The 15,250-nt window shown below is 37.7% G+C and overlaps 1 protein-coding gene across 1 annotated transcript in view; it reads left to right on the forward strand.

The window, feature by feature from the left end:
• LOC121378375 (piwi-like protein 1) overlaps positions 1-15,250 on the forward strand; it is a 197,766-nt gene that overhangs the window by 165,752 nt on the left and 16,764 nt on the right. The window contains exons 18-19 of the mRNA XM_041506516.1: positions 10,300-10,485; positions 15,090-15,157. Coding sequence (XP_041362450.1) covers positions 10,300-10,485; positions 15,090-15,157 — 254 coding nt within the window. The remainder of the gene's footprint in view (positions 1-10,299; positions 10,486-15,089; positions 15,158-15,250) is intronic.

The following is a 15,250-nucleotide window of genomic DNA, read 5'->3' on the forward strand; positions in this document are numbered from 1 at the left end:
TGTTAAATATCAAATGGAAAACCACCGAAAAGAACCAACAATTGCTGCGCTTAAGTAGTTGGTTGATACCACCTTCGGATTAATTATTTAGGCGGAACGAGCTATAAATGAATTGGAGAATCGCAACAATAGCCAGGTAATCCTTTCTTTACCATACTTGTCATGTTGTTTGTTAAGTGCCTATCAGTAATGATCTTTCAAGTACAGCTAGTGTTACGTGGTACCTGTTAGATGAACCGTGATACCAATCAACTAGTGATACCAAACAATTAGTGGACAAAATAGCCTTGGCGTGAAGCATTACTTTGAACATGTCTTCAAGACAAGTTTTAAATGAAACAATAGCGAGTTAATCAGCTGTCTTCACTTCAGCAACCACACATTTAATTAATACCGACAAGGGCGTCTGCATCATGCAATCGGAGTAATTTCTAAGACATTGTTTTACTCTTGATATTTTGCTATATAACACCTTGATGAAATTTTTAAGTTTGCAGTTACCAAAATAATATGTATTTAATTCAACTTTCTAACTGATGTTGCGGAAATATCCGATGTTGACCGAATGGTTTGGTCGAACTACCTGATGGGTAGAACACTTTCTCAAAAACCGATGGGGTTTGAGCAAACAGGATTGAACTGTGTATATATACATATACATATACATATACAACAAACTGCAAGGGTCCAGGAACGTCAGTTTGTTATAGCAGTAGTTCACTGTAAACATTTACAGAAATTAGCCGTTTTCATTCAGGAAGTCGGGCATTTTGGATTTTTTGAAATTTAAACAACATAAACACAAGAATTAGTGGGGTCTTTTTTCTAATATTTCATTTATTATCACCAATAGAAGCAAATATGCAAATAAATAAAGCATGTTGAATCGAATGAGTGTTCAGTCAGTCACGTTTTAAAACAGTTGCTTATTTTTGTCTGCTTAGTGAGCGTTGGTCTCATAGCCTGCAGGGTGTATACTACCAAATCAAATCCAATAGACGACAATAGTAACATATGTGGCTAAAACTCCTACCTGCAACGTATCAACCGACATAAACGCCACAGATATAAATACTACCACCCCTTACACTTAAAGTGAATCAGAAAAAAATGGGGGTCAAGCTGCTCGTTTCTGAGATAACGGGTAGCGTCTATGACTACCCTAGTTTCACACAAAATTCGAGTACTTTTTTTTACAGGTACCCCATACATGTTTCAAGCACAAGGCTACTTGACACATTGGTACTAGATGAAATAAAATTGCAATTTTTTTTTACCCAGATGAAACTATTATTTTTTACAACCAACACACTCACATTTATAACCAATCACAGGACTTGTGGTGTTCACTTCTCTATCAAAAGTTCGGTGCACCTCGCACTTTGACCCAGCCGGAAGTTATTTGGTTTAGTACTACCTGCAGGGCTGTAGCGATTTTGGCAATCAAATGAAACACAGGCATAGCTACATCAACTTTACTTTGGAAAAACTGTTATCGTATCCAGTGCACTCACTGTCTCACTCACAGTAGGCGGTGTGCGTACACAGGTCTCCTCAGCCTCCAGTGTATCTTCCATCTCTGTGTCAGAATCCATGTGTACACTGTCATGTTTGGCAGTAATGTCTTTAATAATATCGTCGTCAGTCGTCTGCTCAGTAATAATGATATCTTCGTCAGTGGTCAGATAGTTGTCTAATGTGATGTCGTCTGAGACTGGTATTGTTGACACAAGTTCGTTCCACACTGCCTGAAGGGTATATAGTGGTGTATTGTCATCCTCATTGTCGGAACTCTCTTGGCTGTCACTGGAAATAGTATTCTTGAAACTGCCCTTAGAAAAACAGTTTACTATGCACGATGCTGTCATATGATGCCAAGCTCGATGGGCCATGTTCATAGCCATCCAGATAGAAACAGAGTGCTCTTCTTGCCTGTCATAAGCCTTTATTATGTCGCTCATGATTTCACGCCTGTAAGAAGTTAGAAATAATACCTTGGTCCATCAGTTGAATTTTCGATGTATTCGGTGGTAGGAATGCCAGGCTTACACTTTTCAGTCCAGGTATTTTGGGATAGGCAGGGCAATTGTCAACAAGCAATAGAATTCTTTGATTTTGCTTTGTCATGGTCTTATCAAGTGACTGAACCCATTCCTTAAACATATAGCCCCTGTCATCCATGCCTTCTTATTGGACTTATACTCCATCTGTAAACTTCTAACATTCTTCAAACACTGGGGTTTTGCAGATTTTTCTATGACTAGCAGTTTCATTTTTTTCGTCTCTGTCGTGTTTGCTGCTAGAAGAAGAGTTATTCTGTCTTTTTATTTTTTACCACCGTGGCACTTTTCACCTTTCAGCTGTAGTGTTCTTGTGGAACCAGTTTATAAAAAAGCCCAGTTTCATCTGCATTGAAGATGTCGTCGGGATGAAATTCAGCTAAATAATGTGGTAGTTGAGAAGTCAGCCAGCTATCAACATATTCAGGGTCAACTGCAGAACTTTCGCCATGCATCGCTTTTGAAATAATACCTCTCCTTTGTTTGAAACGTTCAATCCACGTAGTGTTGGACTTAAAATTGCGTTGGCCAAGCTTATCGGCAAGTTCATTAGCTTGCTGCATGAGAATCGGTCCACTGAGGGTGATGTTGCTGTTGCATGCCGACTTGAACCACTCAAAGAGGACGTCGTCGATATCTTGAAATTCCGATGTGCGAATTCTTTTTCTTGCCGTCCTGAACTCAGATGACTGACATTTAGTTAATATTGTTTCCCTCTGCTTCCGAATGGTACTAAGAGTGGACTTTGGAATATTCAATTCGGCTGCTATATCTTTCTTTGATTTTCGGCCGGATTCAATAGCTGATATAATTTGGAATTTCGTATCTAGATCAAGCACTTTTCTCTTACATGATGATTTGCTGTCCGTCATGATTGCATATCTACTGAATACTGTTCAACATTTCATATTAGTGTTACCTACCTTCAAAACAAAATATCTGATTATTTAAGGCTAATTACAATGACATTGAGTTGTGTGTGTCAGTCTTGTTGTTGGATACCGGCACCCAAACGAGCACTCAATAGCAGTGAAGTGAGAACAGATGGTCAGTTGCTCAATACATTAATCCCTTAATTGATACCACAATCTACTACGTAAAGTCAGTGGCAGCCCTTCCCCCTGCAGCACCAACGCCGATGGAAACAGGAAAAGTGTCGTCCGCACCAACCAATCCACCGGCGTCTCCACGAGTTGTTGCGACAGCAGATGCAGAGCGTGAAGCCAAGAAGAGGAAGGTGTCGGTCCAGGACTTGTCCGACACACAGCCCACAACTTGGCAGATCGCACGCAACAAGCTTCCTGGACTGTACCGCAACTGTGTGAAGGGGGAGTTCACTGCGACCTCTCAGCTGCCAGGCCCCCTTCGTCACCAAGAGCTGGAGACCAACACCAACTGGTCAAGGGTGGTACTAGTTCCAATACATCGAGGGAAGTCGTACCTACTACCTGACGTCGGAGCGGAACGGGATGTACCGGAAAGGCTTACTGAAATCAGACATGGATAATCCAATCGTCCATCGGATTATCAAGCTGATACTTCCGGAAGACTACTCAGCAATACTTCGGGGAGAGTGCTACATCGACCTGCCTCACTTCTTCCCGAAGTTCCGAGCCGATCATTCCATCAACTCGCCATGAGTTCTGCTGCGTACCCTCTCCTAGGACATGTACTTCAAAAACATTTTTGGCCGCAGTTCAAAATTTTATGGGTTTTTTTTTTCTTTTTTTTTCTTTGTAAACAGTCCGATGCAGTTTATTTTGGCAGCCCGTCTAAATTGCTCAAATCACCTTAAAACCTTTTCGGCCGAGCACACTAATTTTATTGTTTGGACTTAAATTTTTGTAGCACATTTTGGTCTTCATTTTGGTCTTCGGTCTTTGACCTAACTACTAAATTCATATTCCAAATTCCGCCCACCTCAAAAATGTTAAATGTAAATTTCAAAATTATCCCCTTAATTTTGTTCTGTCCCGGAGCAAGTCACTGGCTATCCAGAGACAGGCCCCGGGACAGACATGCTCCAATCTAATTAAAATTACCTCCACTATTACATGTGGATCTAAAGACAGCCAGTTGGAGCTCATGTCCACCAATCAAAACCTTACTTGCAGAATCATGCCAGTGATTTAAAACTAACAACACTGCGTAGTCCCCAATGTCCAGGTAACATTTCGTCTGTAAATAATAATTTAAATATTGACCAATCACACTTCGCCTTTTATAACGTTATTTGGGAGCATACAAATTCTAAAAATATCGGGCGAGTCTATTTTATTGGCCGCAGTACAGCGAACCATACCAATACGTACGGGGTGGGTTATCAGTCTTCAATTTTACATTAAAAATTATTTATTTATTTATAAAATAAAAAAAAAACTAAATCAGTCTTCAGTTTTACATTACAAATTATTTATTTTATAAAATAAAACATGTTTTAAGGCATTCGTAATTCACACGAAACATGTCGTATACCCTCAGGATAATTCGGAATGTTTTCAAATTATTTTTAAATCACTGCCAGTAAGGTTTTGATTGGTGGACATGAGCTCCAACTGGCTGTCTTTAGATCCACATGTAATAGTGGAGCTAATTTTAATTAGATTGGACATGCTCGAAACTCTAGTGGTATATGAGCATGTTAAAATTATTCGCACTCGCACTCGCACGTAAAGTCAAGCGGTTGTTATCTGATTGGACTTATCAGTGCAGTTGTTTGGGATGCATTGCCGTTAATGCTACTGATTGATAAGATGCAAGTGAGATGCATGTGTCAGTCTTATTGTTGGATGCCAACAAAATGTCAAGAAAGCGATAGGGCCTTAACCGAGCAAACAATAGCAGGGAAGTGAGAACATACTGTTAATTGTTCATTACATTACTATCTTAACTGATGCCAATCGACTACGTAAATACATGTGGACGTTATCTGACTGATCTTATCAGTATAGTCGTTTTTTATGCATTGCTGTTAATGCTACTGATTGGTAACATACAAAAACATTAGGATTGGTTCACTGTATATGCACTAATTTACATTGAAATTCATAATTTTGACCAAAAAATTGATTCGTTTTAACAGTTAATTCGCTATACATAGTTTGTTCTATACATTAAAATTTATTAATACTACATAGGAGGGAAAATCGGGACTTTACAATCAGTTCGTTCTAACCGGTAGTTTGTTGTAAGCGTGTTCATTGTAAATGTACTTTATTGTATTTATGTATGTATGTGTGTGTGTGTGTGTATATATGTGGGTGTGGGTGTGTATACACACACACATACACACACACACACACACACAGTCAGACCTCGTTATTGTGACATTTACACCATCCGACCATAAATTTCATACATCGAAGTTATTCTGTTACACTGGAATTCACACCTTCCAACACCAGCAGATCAAATTAGGAACAAACGTGCATCCAATGTCTGAAAACGCCTCTTTACAACAACATTACATAACCACAGATGCCGTATTATGTTGCCAGTACATACACAGCCACTTAGCATCCTTGATCTCGATGTGAGCCAACATGATCACATGATGTCCAAGTTACTGATGTCGGCTAAATCTGTAGACCTGTATTGCTTTTAAAATGAGCCTTTAGTCATTCAATTAAAGGATATAACTACTATTTTATTATATTATGTACAAAACAGGTACCAGTCGTAGATATCTTTAACCAAGGAATCATTAGAATGACCGTGAATGCGCCTTGATTAATAATAATATATTTAATAATGGTCTGTAATTGGTCCCCATCAGTGGGCTATTTCTCATTCCAACGTGTGCACCACGACTGGTATATCAAATGCTGTGGTATGTCCTATCCTGTCTGTGGGATGGTACATATAAAAGATCCCTTGCTACTAATGGAAAAATGTAGAGGGTTTCCTCTCTAAGACTATATATTAAAATTATACCCAGTAGCCAGTGATTAATAAATGATTGTGCTCTATAGTGGTGTTTTAACATTTTTATAACGACAAAGTGATCCAGGGATGAACATGGTCGTCGTAACGAGGTCTGACTGTATGTGTGTATGTGTGTGTGTATACAGTCAAATCCGCTTAATTGCATAACCCCGGTGCGTGACAAATTTATGCTAATAACCAATTATCCAATAGAGCCCCATTGCCAGATTATAGCCAACGGTAAACTTTACACATGGCTTGTGGACAGTCTGTCTTAATCTTAACTGCACAGCACTGTCTGAATGCCGATACATGTATGCATTTCATTTGTTTATACATACATTTTAAAATAATAATAAATAAAATAACAGTATAAATGTTTAATTTTGTTTTGTTACAAATCTGCGGTTGTGTTTATTGATGCCATTTCTATGAGGGATCTAATTCAGTCGGTAGTGCACACCAGAGACGCTTGGGTCATAGTTCCATGTACTTCAGAACCAGTGGGGTTTTCCAATCCCAACTATCCTAATCATGTTCGTTGCACATAATAATGAAATTCAAGACAAGTTTATTTCTACGTTTAGCTGCATGTTCATCAAACCATCTAACACTGAAAAGGTATCTATAATTGTGTGCATCAAATTATCTCAATAGTACATATTGTAATTAAAAAATCAAATTGTCTGCATGAGTGCATGTCATAATTATATTTTTTAGCACTGCTGCTGAATTTTTTTAATTACTCTATTCCTGAAAGGGAATAGAATACAGACTACACTAATGAACCAAACAACATAAAATTGTAACACATTATTAGTTTATTGGTTAATTTTTGCAACATTAACATGTACCAGTTACATAAATTAATAATGCTTGGTTTTCGCTCACCTTATCATTTTGATGAGTGCGATTTTTCACTTGCCTCCCATATACACAAATATTTTCGCTACTGTGTCCCCCGATATTAAAATCAAAATTACCCATATTTCATTTGCCAAACTTTCTTCAATGAACCGGCCTCGGTGGCATCATGGTAGGCCATCGGTCTACAGGCTGGGAGGTACTGGGTTTTGATCTCAGTAGAGGCATGGGATTTTTAATCCAGATACCGACTCCAAACCTTGAGTGAGTGCTCTGCAAGGCTCAATGGGTAGGTGTAAACCACTTGCACCGACCAGTGATCCATAACTGCTTCAACAAAGGCCATGGTTTGTGCTATCCTGCCTGTGGGAAGCACAAATAAAAGATCCGTTGCTGCTAATCGGAAAGAGTAGCCCATGTAGTGGTGACAGCGGGTTTCCTCTCAAAATCTGTGTGGTCCTTAACCATATGTCTGACACCATATAACCGTAAATAAAATGTGTTGAGTGCGTCGTTAAATAAAACATTTCTTTCTTTTTCTCTTCAATGACAATTTCACGCACACACTTGGACATGTTACCATGCTGTCAGCAAGACGTCAATGTTGTATGTATGTCTGATAAGACATGTTATTGATGGAACACGCACATGCGATACAGAAAATTTAAAACACAAATATCAGAAGAAATAACTTTAAATTATTGATGCTACCCACAAACTTCCATTCAAGTTTACAAAGAAAACAAACAAAACTGAGATTATGTAACAACAGACTTACAACTGTATGTCACTTCGATCAAATCCACGTGACCTTGTGGATAATTTGGTGGTAAAGACAAAGTGCATACGAAACTCGGTATAAATTTAACAGGTACTTCTGACTGCTTGTTTTTTGGTATCCATGAAAATTATACTAAATCAGAAATAACTTAGCACGTAATTAAATTCACGGTGCTGTCAACGTGTTTGCGATTTTCGCGGTATATTTTATGCGCGTACATTTTTGTGTATACAGTAAGTGTTTTGAGGTGTGTGATTTTTCACTTGCCATGGTTTTTGAAAAGCCAAGGACTGTTAAAGTGCTTCGGGAACCAGTTGAAATAGTTTTGAAAAATTGGTGAAAAATGGCTGACTGAACTTAGTGTAGTCCTCTACGTCATTATTTTGTAACATATTTTTCACCTTCCTCTCCCATCTGTGTTATGATTAGCTGACATTTGTTACTGCGTGCACATTAGCATTTTTAATCCAGGGTAAATTGGTCCTTGTGTAACAGGAAATTTCAAGGATATTGGCTACGAGGGGAGGGGATATTTTTCCTAGGAAATATACCACCCATATTGTAATGCATAAATATACTTAGTCCAAAAGAAACTATACCAAGACAAATTTATTTAATTTCCTTTACAATTTGGATAATGAAAATAAAATGGTTGTTAAATACCTTTCTGCTTTTATGGAATGCAATTTTGTTCCCAACATGCCAAAACACCACTCTCATGAATATATGTTTTAAACTTGCAACATATTTTGGTTTATCTTCTTTCTCTCAGACTATTGGACCAGGTATAGTTTCTTTTGAATGTCAGTATAATTATGTAATTCTTCCATGATTGTAAGGGGATGTGGGGTGATTATAAAAAATTTAATTCTCTCATGAATATAGTGTGGGGATATCTCCTAGGGGTATTTTGTCCTAGGATAGTGGCTTCCATGGGGGGGGGGGGGGGGGGGGGGGGGGTCACTGGGAAATATACCCTCCATATTGAATACAAATGTGAAATGTATTTTAAATATGTAGTTCTATCATGATTGGAGGATGGTGAAGGCTCTTAGCATCTAAAAATTAAAAATGTAAAATAGGATGTAGATGACTCCAATTTTACAGTAAAAATATGACTATTACTACAATATGTATAATTAGTATACCATTTGAATAAATATTAAATGAATATTTAGATAAAAATTTAAAATAAAAATAAAAATCACCAAAGGTATTTAAAAAACACAAAATAGGTTTTTTCTACCTTGTCTTGCAGGCAATATTTTAAACACCATGCAACAATCTGCTGATTGTTAAATGTATACAAATAATTGTTGGAATTACCAGATACGTTCAACCATGCAAATTTTAGCTATGTACATGTACTTTGTTCCTATGTTGTTTTGTGTTTCTGTATTTGAAAATAGTAGATAATGTGACTGAATAAGTTTCTTCATTTAATGAGCGGGTGTAGGCCGATTTAAACACTTTTGATTGCATCAATTCTGTAGATTTCTTTGCATAGTTGGTTTAGGTTACAATGAAAAAACGTTTTTAAGTAATAATTATAATACAATTACTCTGAATCAACAGGGATCCATGCTATGTGTAATACACTATATAGAAAACAGACAAAATTATGTTTGTGTGAAATATATAATTTATGTAATACCAGGTATAGAAAATAGACCCTTTACAGTAAAGATTTGATGTCAATTTTTGAATTGACCACTGCAGTGCATCGCAGGTGCATAGAATTGACTAAAGTGTTGATTTCTGCCTGTGGAATATTGTTCCACTCCTGAATGAGCGTTTGACGAAGTTCGTTGACGTTAGCGGGTGGGTTTGGACGACGCCTCAATTGTCAGTCCAGACTATCCCAGACATGCTCGATGGGGTTGAGATCAGGACTTTTAGCGGGCCAGTCATCCCCCTGGAGGAGTATATATTCATATGTTCTAGGAAAATATTCCCGGGGGGAGTGTATTTCCTAGGATATATACCTGGAATGGACTAAATATAGCTCTGAGCTGAAAAAACAAAGGATTAAATAATAATAATAATGCAAGTGTGCAACGTGACTTCCGTCAAGTCAGCACTCTTATTATATCTAGAATGGTCCCAGTGTTGTCAATAATATATATATATATATATATATATATGCATGCGTACATACATGCATGCATACATACATACATACATACATACATACATACATACATAATCAAACAGCATTAGCATTTACACTGGATTTTATTCCAAAGGTTCGATGCCATAATGATATTATCTCCAAAATTATTTTTAGATACGATCAGACAAATTGACCAACATGTGCGTGTAACCAGGGTTCCAAAAGTAAAAGTAATCTGACCCCGATAGCTCTTATTGGACAAATGTAAAGGAATCTGAGACCGAAGTGCATGGGCGACCCTAAATATTTGTTTTTTTGAGAGGGAATGACCCAGAGGACTGTTGAATGTTTGAATGGTCTGTTTAACATTGCATTTGGCAAAGAATGCATGTGAGGCAGTAAATCATATATGATGAAGTACAGCTGAAAACATTTTTAATTTGTTTTATATTGTTTTAAAAACCATTTACCTGTTCCAATACTTCCAAATGAAAATATTAAAATGACTATCATTTTTCATAATAAAGTGTAATATGTTTTCTTATTTCATACTGTAGGTGAACCACAAACTGCCTGACAAGATAATAGTGTATCGTGACGGTGTCGGGGACGGTCAGCTCAATACTGTGTCTGGCTATGAAGTAAAGCAGCTGGAGAGTTGCTTCTCACACTTCGGTGAATACATGCCACAGTTATCGGTTGTCGTTGTACAAAAGAGAATCAACACAAGACTCTTCAGTGAGGTCAGTCTCTTAAGCTCTTATTTCCCTTTGCCATCAACAATATCAAGGAAAACCAGTTGCAAAACTTTAGAGGCCTAGTTATTGGAGTAAACAAATATTTCTTAATTTTAATCTGTTGAAAGTTTTTTAAAGACTGCTAAACAAAAAAGTAATGAATTTACAGAATTTACTTTAGTTTGAGCTCACATCAATTAAACAGTAGCAGGTGCCATTTGTTTTAACAGTCAAACCAGTGCAAGCTAGCCATTTGTGTTAGTCGGTAGTAATTTCAGAGCACCACAGAAATGACAAGGTAAGGAGCTAATATAGTACATCTACCTATTATGTACCAGTGTTTCCCCTAGGGGCTAGAAGGACCCCACACCAACCCCGTAAATTTCTTTACTGGGACTGTAAAAATTGTAACCATTTTCCATTACACATGTAAATAAATATTAAATATCAATTTATTGTTTAATGTTTAATTTCATTCATTTGTTTAATGCTTCATTCATTCATTACCTTTGTTTTACTTAAATAGCCAATTAATTTTTTGGTTAGCTTTTCTTTTTCTTTTTAGACAAATTAGTAAAAGTATCCACTGACTAATCCATCCATCTGTTGTTTAAAGTAACAAACTATCAGTTATATCAGTATTTGAAATGGTTATGGGATGATTCGTACCCATTTTGTTTCGTCCCCCTGAAAGATTCGTACACACTACCGTTTTATTTACATTTACATTTAGGACACGTTTTATGTTGAATTGCACAATGATAATGTTTGGTCTGTCTTAGTTGTTTGCTTGAGGGATTTTAACTGTTTATATACAAACAATTATGATTATATTTTATTGAGATTAACAGATTGTTAAAGAATATATTAAATACATCAAATATCATAATTATAATGCAATAATTTATATTGAGATATATATATACTCTTCAAAAGAAGAAACGCAAAACCACATTGTCGTAACATTTGGAGAATTGATTTAATTATTGAATGGTGAGTCCGATAATTACCAAATGTTGCAGGATTGTTCACAATTCACTCTAGTCCATTGTGAGTAAGTGATAGGACACACCACCAAGGTCAAGGTCATCTGGAGTCAATACCGGGTGTGGCCTCCGCGTGTGTTGACAACTGCCTGGCACCGCCTGCCCATTGAAGCAACCAGAGTACGGATGACGTCCCGGGGGATGGTGGCCCACTCGGCCTGCAAGGCTGCTGCCAGCTCGGGCAGGGTCTGGGGCTGTGGTTGTCGCTGTCGGAGGCGTCGGTCCAACTCGTCCCATAGATTCTCAATTGGGTTCAAATCCGGTGATATCGATGGCCAAGGAAGGACATTAATGTTGTTGTTCTGTAGGAAAGCCGTTGTGAGACGTGCTGTGTGAGGCCTGGCATTGTCATGTTGGAACACTGCGTTGGCGTTGGCCATAACTGGAACGATGTGTGGCCGGAGGATCTGGTCAATGTAGCCCTGTGCATTCAGGTTGCCCTGCACGTGGACCAGGTCAGTTCTGCCAGTGTGTGAGATGGCTGCCCACACCATGACACTACCCCCGCCGAATCTGTCCACTTCCTGCACGCAGTTTGCCGCATAACGTTCACCACGACGCCTATACACGCGACATCTTCCATCATGACGTCGGAGCAGAAATCGGGACTCGTCACTGAACCACACCTGTCTCCATCGCAGTTGAGGCCATTGTCGATGAATCTGGCACCACTGCAGTCGGAGTCGACGGTGTTGTGGTGTTAAGATGACACCTCGAACTGGACGTCTGGCACGAATTCCTACCTCACGTAGGCGGTTCCGTACGGTCTGGTCGGATATCCTGCGCAAACCTGGTATTGCTGCGGCTGTGGAGATGGCAGTAGTCAATCGTTCCCGAAGGTGGCATACCCGGATGTAGCGGTCCTGCCCGGGGGTAGTGACCCGTGGTCGACCGGATCTAGGGAGGTCACGTGTTGATCCATGTTGCTGGTAACGGTCCCACAGTCTGGAAATGGTGCTTGGGGACACATGGAATGCCCTGGCAACGGCCGTTCTGGATTCGCCTGCGTCTAGTCGGCCGATGGCATCGTTTGTCTGCGGTTCACTGAGACGTGGCATGTCCTGGATTGTCAACTGTCGGCCAGATACAGAGGCGAGGCAAGCGAACACCCTGCACTTTTATACTGTCGGTGTTCATGTTGCACGTGCAGTGGTGACATGGTTTGCACGTGGCTGCGTTTTTGCGAATATTCACATTTTGGAACTTTATTGTACAGTAGCTGCGTTTTATCGAATATAACCGTGGGAATGTGTTTGGGACATGCAATGACCTTATATTCACAAAGCATGAACCGGTAGGAAACATAAAATCGGAGTTATAACCCATTTGTACCCTTTTGCGTTTCTTTATAAGTTGCATATCACAAAATTAAATATTAAATCAATGGAAATGACAATGAAATATATGTGTGTGCATGTGTATGTGCATGTGTATGTGTATGTGTATGTGTATGTGTATGTGTATGTGTATGTGCATGTGCATGTGCAAGTATAAGTATATGTATATATATTTAAGAATTGACCGCGTATATAGTGGGTCATATAAAAGTGTGCACATAATTTTTTCGGTCAATTCTTATAATTAAATTTATATGCATACTTGAACTATACATAATTGAATTTATTTTGTTTAGCTTTACATACACACACACACACACACACACACACACACACACACACACACACACATATATATATATACACACATGCGTTTATGCGTAGTTCTACCGCGAGTCTCTTTGTACTGCATTATATTTTACTTCAGAAATAATGCAAGTTAAGTTTCATACCTTGACTATTCGAGCACTTTGTCTTCACCTCTGTATTAAAAATGAGATTTAATATGTATAATTAAATGATACTTTGTAAAGTAACATTTTTATTTATACTGGATTTCTTTTTCTTCTTTTTTTTGAGTTGATATGGGTTTAAAACTTAATAACATGTTGGGGTGGGATGTAGCCCAGTGGCAAAGCGCTCACTCGATGCACGGTCAGTCTGTGGGGTTGATCCCTGTCAGTGGGCCCATTGGGCTATTTCCTGTTTCAGCTAGTGCACCACGACTGGGATATCAAAGGCTGTGGTATGTACTACCCTGTCTGTGGGATGGTGCGTATAAAAAGATCCCTTGCTGCTAACCAAAGAGTAGCCCATGAAGTGGCGACAGAGGGTTTTCTCTCTCCATATCTGTGTGGTCCTTAACTATATGTCTGAAGCCATATAACCGTAAATAAAATGTGTTCAGTGTGTCGTTAAATAAAACATTTCCTTCCTTCTTAATAACATGTTTTTATGTGAATTTTAACTTTATTTTCATCATGGAGTTAAACACCATTTCATCGGTTTTATTTTGACACAAACGGACTATATATGTTGAGCACATAGTTATTATTATTTAAAAAATCTATTTTTGATTTTGGTTCTTCAGTTAAATTTCAGTGTGATAATTGGAGGGCTAGTTGAATGTGAGAAGGGCTAGTAAGATTTTTCTTCAACTGGTCCTGCTGGCGACCATGGTCTTCATGTTAATTTTCAACCCTGATACTCTGCAGTATGTTTATAATTTTTTTTAGAATACTCTTGATTAAATAAGAGAAAACACAATTATATATACTAATTGAATAAGTGCTACGTCAAGCATATAATTAAATATTTATTAATCTAACATTACTAAATAACCCATATGGTAACATATTTTCAATGTATAAAACTAAACATTAATAAATAATCTAAACCGTTACATTCACAATATAATGAAAAATACACATTTACACAGCACACAATTAGCACGAGCAGTGAATATACTGCACGGGCCGTGACCTAAAGAAACAAACAATAGTCTACCTTTCGCTGTGGGCGTAAGGGCGACACAGAGCGTGAAGGTCTTGATCAGTTAACTATAAAACAAATAAAGTAATACTAAAACATGGATCACAACTGTTACATAGCATACATAATATATACAAATACAGGCATTTTCTATTTCTTACTGACATGCTAAATGAATGCTATTAATTACCACAAGGTTTATTACAATTATACTTTAATTATTACACCTATATACATCTTAGATATAACTACATATATAATCCAACTATTAAATAAGCCAGCATTACTTCTAAACAATATAACATTTATGTCTAATTCTTCACACAGATTTATATTTAATACTAACTATAATTTACAACACTACAATTACTTCTTAATAATATTTGACTTTATGCATATTAGTATAAAGAAGTGCAAATAAGAAAATATAAAGAAAACTAACCTCAGGATTTCAAAGGTGGTGAATTTTTTAGAGTAGGAAAAACATGTCTTCTTGCCAGGTGAGATTTTAAAAAGAGTAATTGGTCACCAGTTGGCTTAGCCAAATTAGCCAATAGCAGAGCTGTGGTCAACAGTCAAATACCATCCCAAGCTACAGTCACTGATCCAAAGTATGAACCCACTGATTAAAACTCAATGCATGTGTGTTTGTGTACAAAAGTAAAGTTTGTTTTATTTAACACTTAATTTATTTTGAAAACAGTATTGAGCCTATTCATTATTTGTTGTGTTTCAGACCGGCAGAGACTTACTTAACCCACCTCCTGGTACAGTTGTTGACCATACTGTTACCAGACGGGATTGGTAAGTTTTCTTACAATATATATATGTAGTGAAATATTATGTTGGAGTGTTTTTCGTGCTTTTCAACTGAAGTGTACTGAAGCTTTTGTCTCC

Source organism: Gigantopelta aegis, chromosome 8, assembly GCF_016097555.1.
Source record: "Gigantopelta aegis isolate Gae_Host chromosome 8, Gae_host_genome, whole genome shotgun sequence".
Lineage (NCBI taxonomy): Eukaryota > Metazoa > Mollusca > Gastropoda > Neomphalida > Peltospiridae > Gigantopelta > Gigantopelta aegis.